Genomic DNA, 11365 nt, shown 5'->3' on the forward strand with positions numbered 1-11365 from the left:
TTTAAACACTCAAGAGTGTTTTGTTTTGTTTTTTTTCTTGTCTGGATCCTGACTGATACCCTCCCTGGCACTCTCTCCCCACCTCCCCTGCAAGCAAGGTGAACATAAGGGACCATCTTCCCAGCCCGTGTGAGCAAGAGGCCGATGAATGAAAGAATGATATCACAGCATCCTCGTCCCTCAGAGAAGCAATTACGGAAACCCCGTGTAAGGCTGCCTTGCTGAGCTTTCTCTCCAAAGGCCCCTGTCTCTGCTTTATTCTGAAGATTCCCCACCCCCTACCCCCTGCCCCCACATCTTTGAAGGAAAGTGAGGCAGACAGCCCAGCTGGGGTTCCTTGCAGCTGTTGGAGTGCTTGGCTCAGATCCAGGGCATCCTGATGGCGCTGCCCAGTACCTGCTCTATGTAAGCTCTGTGTCAGGTAACACCGAGGGGATCAGAGGAACAACAGAGGGGGAAGGAAAGCCCCCTCCACAACTCCAGATCCCACGGTTTCTCCCTCCTTTCCGGATTGTGGTTTGATTTTGACTCATAAGTGCCCTTTCTCAGACCTCTTCTTTCTTGCTCCCCAGTGACTGGCATGGAGCCCCTTAAACAAGCAGGCATCATGGGGAAATGGAGGCAGAGATAGAAACAGCTTGATTGTGCTGACATTGCTGCGGGAACACACATTTTTGTGGCTCAAGCCCCCCTTGCCAAATGGCGATATAAAGCCCTTTCAACTCATGTGAGTAAAGAAGAAAATAATTAAACTCTTCTGTCAAGGATCACCTGGCTCCCCCCATCCATTCACTTAGGATGTTTTGTTCCCACTGGAGCGTATGATTGGAAAACAAAGGTAAATGAGAGCAATTTATTCCCGGATCACTCCCCCCCCCCCCAACTGCAGGATTAAAGCTGCCTCAGCCATAAAGAGTTTACAAACTCTAAAGAAAGATAATAACTTCCCTTCTCACGGACCGGTCACGGGGAGGTAATGCATGTTTCCAATCAGCTGAGAATGGAACTCAAATGGTAGATTTTATTTCACTTTAATCCGCCTGTGAGTTCACTTTCAAGGTAAGAGGGACCACAACCTGCAATGTGAACAGAGTTTATTAACTTCGAAGTCTCCTCCTTAAGGTGGAGGAGCCAGCTTAGTTTACTCCACGCCCCAAAGCCTTGCCTGGCTTGGGAGCCTGGTATGGTTGGTGCCTGCCTGGGGCATGGGGTGAGCGCTGAGCAGGTAGAGGGGCCTCAGTGATTCAGAGCCCAGCTAACCTGACAGCAGCATCAGCACCGCCAAAGGTCATGGAGGTGACAACGAGCCGTTTCTGAGGCATGGAGCTTACTTGCTTCTGCACGTCTCTTTGCTGCCTACAGGACAGCCTGCCCACTCAGTGGGCTGCTGTGGGAAGAAGCCATTCTCAGGTCCTGTTTCAACTCTCTCTGGTCACGTGGCAAACTTGGCCTAGCCCCCTGTCCCTGTCTTACTTCACACATTTACAAAGTCATCATCCAATGGAAGGGAAAGGAGCTGTTTCCTTGATTGGCCTTTAATGGGTAAGGTTACCACTGGGAAACCCTGCCCTCCCCAATCCTTCCCTTGACAACGTAGATGCCTCCAGAAGGGAGAGATCTTCCCTGACTCAGATGGTAAAGAATATGCCTGCAATATGGGAGACCTGGGTTCCATCCCTGGATCAGGAAGATCCCCTGAAGAAGGAACTGGCAACCCACTCCAGTATTCTTGCCTGGAGACTCTCGATGGACAGAGGAGCCTGGCAGACTAGAGTCCATGAGGTCGCAAAGAGTAGGGCACGACTGAGCAACACACACACACACACACACACACACACACACACACACACACACACACACTACAGGGAATCTCTTTATGACACAATCTGGCCTGTGAGGAGTCTTGCTTCAGGGAGGCCATGTTTCCTAGTGTATGTTTGGGAGAGGAGGTCTGTGTGGACCCCAGGCCCAGACTCAATCCAGCTAGCCCAACCCCTGCCTGCTATGGTGCTGTGGTTGGGTGCCCACCCAGGGTGTCTCCTGGGGGCACCTACGTGCCCCTGTTTTGGACAGGAAGCGCTGGATGAGAGCTGTCTGCTGGTGATGTGGGGTCCTGTCAAATCAGTCAACCTTCTCTGTAGTCATCACACACAGTTCCAAAAACCCAGAGTCTGGGTTAAGTTTGGGCACAGAGGCTCAAGAATAGGCAGAAGAACCAGCCTTGTCCTGTCCCAGCCAGAGGGTCTCTCTTACCAGCCTAGCAGGTGAGACTTACTGTCTGCTCTCAGCTTGGTGGCCTTCTTGCCCCAGCCCTACCCACTGCAGGCCTTGGTCCTGCCCTCACTGGCCCTGAGAGGCTCAAGGTGACTGCTTTCCTGACCACGTCTGCCTGTCTGCCCACACCTCCCTGCCCAGCTCTGTGATGGCCATCAGGAAATCAGCAGCAACAACCCAGGGTTCTTGTCTGTACAGAGCTTGGGCTCTCACAGGAGAGAGGTATGGACTCCGTGGGCACAGCACTCTGCTGCAGGGAGAGCATGGCCGTGCTGGGCCACGGCCAGGCCCACACTGTCTGCTGCATTTGCTGCCACGACAGCTTCCCGGGCTTCTTCGTGCCTCGGAGCCCCACACCGGGGCTGTTTATGGAGACTTCTTGTGTCTTCCTCTTGTGTCATCCCTCCTCGAGGCGGCGCAGTGACTAACAGATGGGTTGAGGAGACTCTCATTTTCGGAAAAGCAGAGGAATGTAGGGGTTACAGTGCCTGGAAGGGCACAAGGCATTATTTCTAAATTTCCAGATGTCTTAGAGATTTGCAGCACTCTGGGATACACCTGAATGTAATTGATGTAGCACTTAGGGGCAGATGTGTGTGTGTGCGCGAGCTGAGTCCATGGTTCTACATGCATTCCATTCATGTCACTGGATCCAACAATGAAAGCCATCCTGCGAGCACTTCCTGTGCGCCAGACACTGCACTAGGTGCTTCGTATGCTGTGCCTCATTTTACCTTCTCGGAGCTCTCATTTTCCCCATTTTACAGAAAAAGAAACTGAGGTACCAGGTGATTCAGTCATTTGTCCAAGATCACAGAGGTAGTAAGTGTGGAGAAAGAATTCTCACCCAGACAACAGCCTGACTGCAGAGCCCCAGCTTGGACCTAGCGCAGTGTGAATGTGTGTGTGTGTGTGTGTGCGCTCATGCCCGCCTCTGAGCCACATGGGCTGCCCTGTATATGAAAGATGAGAGAATGCAGAGCACACTGTTGAGAGGGACTCACCACCCTGCTCAGTCTGAGCAGCAAAGAAAAGGGGTATCACGTTCATGGACCAGGGCCTGAAGCCAACCTGACGGCTCTAACTAGCTAGATGAGATAGCTAGACTAGACACCTAGATGAGAAAGGGGTGAGTGTCGGGCTCTGGTGATTGAAATGGTTTCTACCCAAGAAAAATGGAGGCTTGCACGGAGTGGAGCTTTGCTGCCTTGGAAACATGCTAGGAGGCAGGCAGTGAGTTTCTGGAAGGGACTCCACGAACAGGTGGGGTCTGAAAACAACAAGCTGCGTGTTTCTTGGCTCCCTTCCACCCTGTCTCTGGTCTTGCCCTCCTCCGGCCCACTGTGTCGTCCGTACTGGGGCCCAGAGGGCCTCACGGACTTCACCCCAGTTCAGAAACTCCTGAAGGGAGGAGGCAGGCTGCTCCCTCTCCTAGGCCCCCAGCTGCAAGGGGTTCACATCTTCCTGGAGGGCAGAGGACTCTCCGTGTTCAGCAAAGGTTCCTTGGTGGAGCAGGGTAGCTGCACCCTGGGGACTCCGGGGAGCCACCCGCCAGCGTCTGCTCTTCTTCCACCTCTGATGTTCAGTCTCTAGGCAGTGGCTTCTCAGTGCTGCACGAGAGGGGCTGCTGCTCCCTAATGCATAGTTTGAGGGACACTTTGGTCTCCGGAGGGATTGTTGTGTGAAAAATAAAGGCGGTTCCGAAACAGTGGGCTTCATCCAACCACACCACACATGGCTTCTGCTGCTCACCAGCCTTGACCCTTGTGTTTCCCATTCTACAAACTCCAAAGAGTGGGACTTCTGGTGCCAACATTTATGATATTAAACCCGCTCCTGACTGCCCACTAGTCCATGGCTAAGACAAAATTTTTCACTAGGGAATCACAGAATATGGATAAGTCCTTTGGCTCTGGAGTCAGTCTGCCTAGCTCATAAACTTCTCTCACTCCATATACCTATCTAAGTGAGCCCTTGGGTCAGGACCTACGTTGCCCTCTCTCAGGTCTCACAATAGAAGCTAACGCTTACTGAGCACCCACTGTGTGCCCGGTGCTGCCCTAAAGGCCTTATGTATGCCACCTCCTAACACCCTAGCAATGGCTCCAGCAGGGAGGTGCTATCATCTTACCCATTTTCCAGGATAAATGGAGAGACAAAAGTAGGCTAAGTTACTTGCCTGAGATCACATAGCTTGCGAGTGGTGTGATGTTGAGCAAGATACTTCACCTTTCTGAGCCTCAGTTCCCTCATTTGTACAGTGTGGCTAACACTGTTGTCTTTCTGGATGTTGTGAAGATTGAATGGGGGAATGCACATAGCACCTAGCAGAGTGCTGAGCACATAGCAAGTGGTCACCAGACACGGCCACTTAAGAGCAGAGCTGAGGTTAATAACCCGTGTGAGGAGAGAGAAAACACGATGTCTCTAGCATTGCCTACAGTGCGTTAACTCCAGAATGCATGACATTCCTGAGTCCCCTGTAAACTCCTTGAGGGCAGGGGCTTGGTCAGCCTGTTCACTGCTGGTTCCTGGGGCTTTGCACAGCATCTGACACAAGGTGGGGGCTTGGTCAAAGTCTGATGAGTGACTGAGTGAAAGACTGCTTTGGGAGCCCCCTGGGCCATTCACAGCTTTGGACAGCCCCTTTCTCTTACATCACTCATCCTCTCCTGCCTTGTGGCTGTGACTTGAGTCTTTCTGCCTCACCCCCTGTAGAATAGAATCTTCTCAAGTCAGAGCAGCCTGGGTCCTGCCCACTGCTATCTTTCCCAAGGAGATGATGTCACACCTGGCAGTATAATGGAAATTCCTTGCAGCCTGGGTACAAAAGGATCTCTCTTCTTGGGCGGGAAGTGGAGAATGTTGAAAACCTTGTTGAAGGTGGTTACAGACTTGGAATGTGAGCCAGCCAATGGGCAGCTTCAGGGCCTTGGGTATCACAGAGCAGGGTCTAGGCTGATGGCAACCATCTGACTCTGAGGCCCCTCCTTTTATTACACAGGTGAACATGGTTTCTAAACCACACTCCCTGTCCCCAGGATGGCATGGAGTGTGGCTGCTTATGCTCTGCTCCCCAGCACTTGCTTCCCAACATTTGCTGAGAAAATGAGCCCATGCTTGATCCCCTGCTAGTCCACCCGCCTGGGCACATGAGCCGCCGGGGAGTGAAATAACCGCTGCACTGCATCCTACCGCAGCCTCCCACCCCGCCTCACAGCGTTAGTCCTGGAGGAGCCCACTGCTGCGGGAAGCTGCCTTCCCCTGGAGGCCTCTGCTCTCTAGCTCTCCAAGACTTCCATCCTCAGGTGAGAGTGAGGGACCGTGAGGATGAGGCGGTTATGGCGACGGTGAATTCCCACGCAGGCCCAGCCCCCAGCTCTCCATCCCCAGGAAACCCTGGACTCTACCTTCGTCCTTTCCAGAGATGTGGGCCCCCACCTCTCCAATTTCCTCTTACACCTCTTCTCTGTTTCCCGCCCCCACCTCTGCGTGACGACGTGGCTGCATGCGGCCCATCTGGGGGATCAGGGAATCCTGTTGGGCATGCCAGCTTAATGAAATACTTGCAGTTTATTAAACACAGGCTTCCCTAAGCCCCGAGAGCCTGTGGGTATTTGAAAGCCCAAGGTAACCCCGAGCTACCACAAACGTAATTGTTACATGTGTCCCTGCATTCCTGGTGCAACCTCAAACTCCAACTCTTAAACGGCACACAAAATTAGCGACATAAAGTAACTCCTAGTCAGAGGAGAGGGGGAAATGTGGGGAAACACTGAGGGAGGCTCCCAGAATCCCTCAGGGCCTTTAAAAGTATATAAAGTTCCTGTTACCTCGCATAGCTGTGGCTGTGGAGGGCGCTCCCCTCACCCCCCGCCATTCATGTTTGCAGAATCGGTTCATTATTATGCGGGCCTGGCCTGTCAACCTGGCATGATGTAGCTTGAATATTTCAAGTCCCGTTTCAGCCGAGGCGTGCCCCAGGGTGGCCAGCGGGGCTAGCTGAGCGCACCATCTAGGGGCTCCCTCTGGAGAGGTATTTCTGGCGCTCCTCCAGGGCTGGGCTGGAGAGGGCTGTGGAGAAACCCCAGGTGATCTGGAGCCCCCTGCCCGGAACCTGGAGGAGGCTGCTCCTGGGGCACGCTTTCCCGTTCGTCCGTCTCCTCGGCGCGGAGCCTATAAATCAGAGGCGAGGGGCTGAGATGGAAGCAGCAGACAAAGGCCTCCAGGGAGGTGCCTCCCTCGATGCGGACCACCATCTGGATGCCAGAGAAGGCCACTCTGTTGACGGCACCCAGGGGCACCTGCTCCAGGAACCTCAGCGTCAGCCCGTTGACCCACACGCTGCCCTTGCGGCTCAGGACCTTCAAGCTGAAGGCCAGCCGGGCGCTGCCCTTCTCCAGGTAGGGCTCCAGTGACAGGTGCTGGCGGGAGAGGCGCGGGAGCTGCAGCCGGAGGTGGGCGTCCGGTCCCCTGCCCACCAGCAGTGGGCTGGCGTCGTGCTCCACCTGAGGAGGGACATAAGCAAAGGTGGCAGAGCCTGGCGTGGGGTGGTGCAGGCTCACCCGAAGGACTGTGAGGGGCCTCTCCATGGACAGGAGCCTGGAAAAGATGGAACACAGAGGCACAGGCCTGAGCGGTGGCAGTCACTCCCTCTGTGACTCCTTGAGCCCAGACTTGCTTGCCGCCCTCAGGGGTCCCCAGTCACCTCCAGCCAAGCAGAGCCCGGCACTGAGCGTGGATGTGGTCACTCTGCTCCAGCCAGGCTGCAGCCATGGCCAGAGCTGGTGAAGCTCAGGCCCACTGTTTCTAGCCTCAACTTCATCCATAACACACTCTGTGAGTTAGTGGGGCATGCCGCTCACTCTCTAAATTTTAGTTCTCTTTAACATAACATAGGTATGCGCATCCTTGTCCTTGCAAAGTCCAAGGCACACCAGCCACTGTGGTGGGGTTTTGGTGACATATTGGCATTTGGGGACAATTTGCCTGGCTTCCTGGGAAAGGAAGGATGGAAGATAGGATCCATTTTCCTTGCATCTGACAGTCACATGACAAACGCTTGCCGAGCCCTCCTCTGAGCCAGGCACTGACCAGCTGCTGGGATGAGCAGATCAACAGGAGTACCCAACTGCAAAAGGAGAAGGGGCTTCTAGTTCCCAGCATTAAGGAGGGACCAGAAGAGGGAAGCTCTGCCTGCTCCTGGGAGATGGGAAAGGCTGCCTGGACACACCAAGGAAGAACAAAACACCTAGCACATTCCAGAGGATGAGATGGTTGGATGGCATCACTGAGTCAATGGATGTGAGTTTAAGCAGGCTCAGGGAAGCCTGATGTGCTGCAGTCCATGAGATCTCAAAGAGTTGGACAGGACTGAGTGACTGAACAACAGCAACAAGCACATTCCAAGTGCTCCTATGGATGCTAATGCTGTGAACATCTGCTCCTCAGTCTGGGGCAGAAGACGGGTCCTGAGGATGCACTTGGCAAGAGCTGAGATCTCTCTCAGAACTGATAGCGGCTCCCTGGAGGTCGACTGGCCATATCTGCCCGCGTGCAATGTACATGTCCCTTGCCCCAGCAACTTCATTGCCAGAAATTTGTCGTTCAGAATCTAACTGGAACATGCAGGGAGGCTCTGTTCCCCCACGGAGCTGAGGAACATAAACTCCCTGGAATGTGTACCAACCCCAGATGGCCCAGGTCCTGCCACCACCTTCTGCAGGAACTGAGGGCCGAGTGGATCTGAGTAGCTAACTGTATGCTTTTTCCAGCTCCAGGCTTTTGCTTACAGTACTTTCTTTCCTGAAAACGCATCTTCCATCCCAAACTGCTTATCTTTAAAGGCCTGGGTCATATGTGACCTCTCCCATGAAGCTCTTTTCCTCTGCCTACACTCTGACCCTCACAACAAGGAGACTCCCCCCAGGGCTGCCCCCTTTCCATTGTGTTTCAGTGATGTGGGTCCTTGTCCCATCTTCTCTGTTGTCCCTGAGACCTCCTGAGGGTAGAATTGCCTCCACGCCCCGAGTCCCACTGCCCAGCACAGACAGGACCGGGCCACAGCAAGTGTCTGGAGGCACATTTGCCAAATAGCTAAATGAGAAGAGGCTCACACACGTGAAAATCATGTGAAATCAAGTCCAGAGCAACCCCATGTGAGAGTCTGGTCCTTAAAGGCTGTGGGACAGGCTTCAATCCCCTACAAACTCTGGAGGACCCCGTATCTTTTGGTGAAGTAATGGTGAGAGCCTCTCAATCTGACAGTGAGTGGTGAGGCCTTAGGACACCCCATTTTCCCTCATGCATACACACACTGCCCCCACACACCCATTCACATCCTCCGTCTGGCCCCAGAATTCCTGCAGAAAGCCCCTCTCTCAGGTGTGTGTACACCGGCCCTATTTACTTTCATTTATATAAGTACAAGAACAGCTAAGCTGGATGTCCAAGTCCTCAGGCCTGGCCAGAAACTTGGGGTTCAGTTCTAGGAACCAATCCCATGGCCTAGGGACCCTAAGAGAGTCCCTTGGAAAGAAGGGCTCACCACTGTTCCTGTGACCTTACTATGCTTCACTGGGAACCCCAGAGCCCATAGCAATCCCCCTGGCCTTGCAGAGCTCTTCTCTTATCTCCAGTTATTCTGGGGTATATGCCTGGCAAGGAGCCTGCAGGGGCCCTGCTCCCCGTCCTGCCGCCCTCAAGTTTAAGTTCAAGCCCCTCTGATCTCCACCTACCTTACTTCCCGGGGTGCATCTAGCTCTGGGACAGCAGCTGTGAGCTCCCCGAGGGTGGGAGGCATGTGAGTCTGGGCTGGGGCAGGCCTGGAGATGGCAATGACAACTGCGGTTTGGGGAGGTGATATACGTCACCATGCACATCAACTCTGTTGCTCTCTTCCTTTTTCCTTTTAGGAAAGAAACTGGAAGTGTAATCTCCTGTTGCAGAAGTGCAACCCCGCTGCTGAGAGGTTGAAAACCCCATGGGACCGTGGCCAGGAGAAGCCGCGGAGTTCCCTCCTGGGTTTCATCTCGGCAGGCCCGAGGACCTTGAGAATGTTTCCAGGGTGTCGGCTGAGTTCCTCTTCTCCCCTGCCAGGTGTGGGGTGGCGGGGGGGAAGGCATCCCAGACCTGTTAGAAAGGGGAGCCCTTTTGGACAGATGGCCAGTGAGGGGCATCCCCACTGCTTGTGGGAGGCTGTGAGGGGGCCGCTGTGGCTGGACTGGTGGTGGCCAAGGGAGCTGTGGGGGGCATGGTGGTCCGTTGAGTGTTTCAGGGAAGGAGAGGGCCTCCAGGGAAGGAGAAAATGGCTGCTCACAGCGGGCGGCCTCTCCCGCAGTAGGACAGCAGGAGGGCCCCCCATGTCCACCCATCTGGAGTCAGTCCCGCTGGCCTTTGGGAGCAGCCTGGACCAGACCAAGATGGGTGTGTGTGCAGCACTGTGGGGCCTGGCCAGCCTGCAAGTGCCCCAGTGTTACTACAGTGTAACCCTTCAGTTGGTGCAGTTCTACCTAGTCTGCCAGTGTGGCCTTCCTTCCACTGTACCCACCGACTAGCCAAGCTGGCAAGAGACATGTGCCCATCTAATACAGGGGGCGAACAAGGGGTCCAAGGTCCCAGAACAAGTAAACAACATCGTCCTTTCACTTTTTCCCCATCAAACCCTGGCTATCCTGAGGATTCTTAGAGATTATACAAGTGAGTGTTGTAGGCTGGGCCACTCCTATCAGCCAGCGGGTGTCTCTCCAATCTGCCTCCTTGACCCCCAGGCCCACTGCTTACTTCCTCCTCATGTTACCCTTGTGGCCCCAGAGATTTCAGCAGGCCGCACACTGGGGCTAAGTCTCTGTGGGTACTATTCAGGACTCCTAGCCTGCACCCTCTATTCTCAGCAAGTTGTTTGCTTCATTAGTAGGAAGGAAAAACAGAGAGCTCTGAAAACATTCATCCATCCCTGCCCACCCCAGCCTGTGACACAACCACTGGGGCTCCCCCAGAGACGGGAGCTATACCTGCCCCAGAAATGAACCAAGCTATCTCCCTGTGTCCCATCTCCTCCATGTGCTCTCCCTCTCTGAGGTCCAATCAGCATCAGCTGTGCCAAGCGTGTGTGTGAGGCCCACCCTCAGGGACTGTACCTTCAGGATACCCAGGATGCCAACATTCTCAGTGGGAGCACATGGAGATCTTGGCATACACAGTCGTTGCAATAGAAGAGCAGAGGTGAGAGAGACACTTGGAGTATTCTAGGAGGGCTTCGTGGACAAAGAAGTCCCTAGGCCAGCTCTTAACCTCAAGGCTAGACTGGAGAGGCTGGTTGTCTAGCAGTTAAAGGTTGGCTTTGGTGTCACTTGTATCCAGATTCAAGTTCTGTATCTTTTTTATAATTGCCTGATCCTGGACAAATCTTTTCACCTTTCCTGACTCAGGTTCTCCACCTGTGAAATGGGGACAGCCATAGCACCCACCTCAATGGTCTGTTTTGACGATTCCTTTTTTGAAAAGCATTAAAAAGCTTAGATATGGTACCTGGAACACAGAGTCGAACTCAACGAATGGGAGCTGATACAAATAATCAATGACGAGATTTCAACTGCCGCCATGAAACAGGCGGTGACAGACTAACTTCCCACTAAAAGCAATTATAAATGGTAGGTTTTTCAAAAGATTTGTTAGAAGATATTGGAGAGCAACAAGGCAGCTAGACTTGAGGGGCCAGGACCCCACTGAAAAGAAAAGCCCATTTACTTTAATTTTTTTAAGATTTATTTTTGATGCAGACCATTTTTAAAGACTTTATTGAATTTGTTACAATGCTGCTTCTGTTTTATGTTCTGGCTGTTTTCTTCTTTTTGGCCATGATGCATGTGGAATCTTAGCTCTCGAACCATGATTGAACCCACACCTCATGCATTGGAAGGAGGTCCTAACTCCTGGATTGCCAGGGAAGTCCCAGGAAAGCCCATTTATTTAAGTCTGACTTGCTACCCCTCTTCCTTGTGAGACATTTGCTGGTTTGAAAGTGATGCAGGCCTGCAGGCTGAGCAAAGAGTGACCACCGAGATTCTCAAGGGTCTCCCCAGACAGAGGC

At 53.4% G+C, this 11365-nt stretch overlaps 1 protein-coding gene across 1 annotated transcript; it reads right to left on the reverse strand.

The window, feature by feature from the left end:
• Window positions 1-5828: 5828 nt before the first annotated feature.
• TIFAB (TIFA inhibitor) lies at window positions 5829-9084 on the reverse strand. The gene is made up of 2 exons (XM_004023089.6): window positions 9012-9084; window positions 5829-6876 (listed from the first exon to the last, which is right to left on the reverse strand). Exons 1-2 carry the CDS (start codon window positions 9074-9076, stop codon window positions 6273-6275), a joined length of 669 nt encoding a protein of 222 aa, XP_004023138.3. The 5' UTR covers window positions 9077-9084; the 3' UTR covers window positions 5829-6272.
• Between the last annotated feature and the right edge of the window lie 2281 nt (window positions 9085-11365).

This window comes from Ovis aries, chromosome 5 (assembly GCF_016772045.2).
Source record: "Ovis aries strain OAR_USU_Benz2616 breed Rambouillet chromosome 5, ARS-UI_Ramb_v3.0, whole genome shotgun sequence".
NCBI classification, from domain to species: Eukaryota; Metazoa; Chordata; class Mammalia; order Artiodactyla; family Bovidae; genus Ovis; species Ovis aries.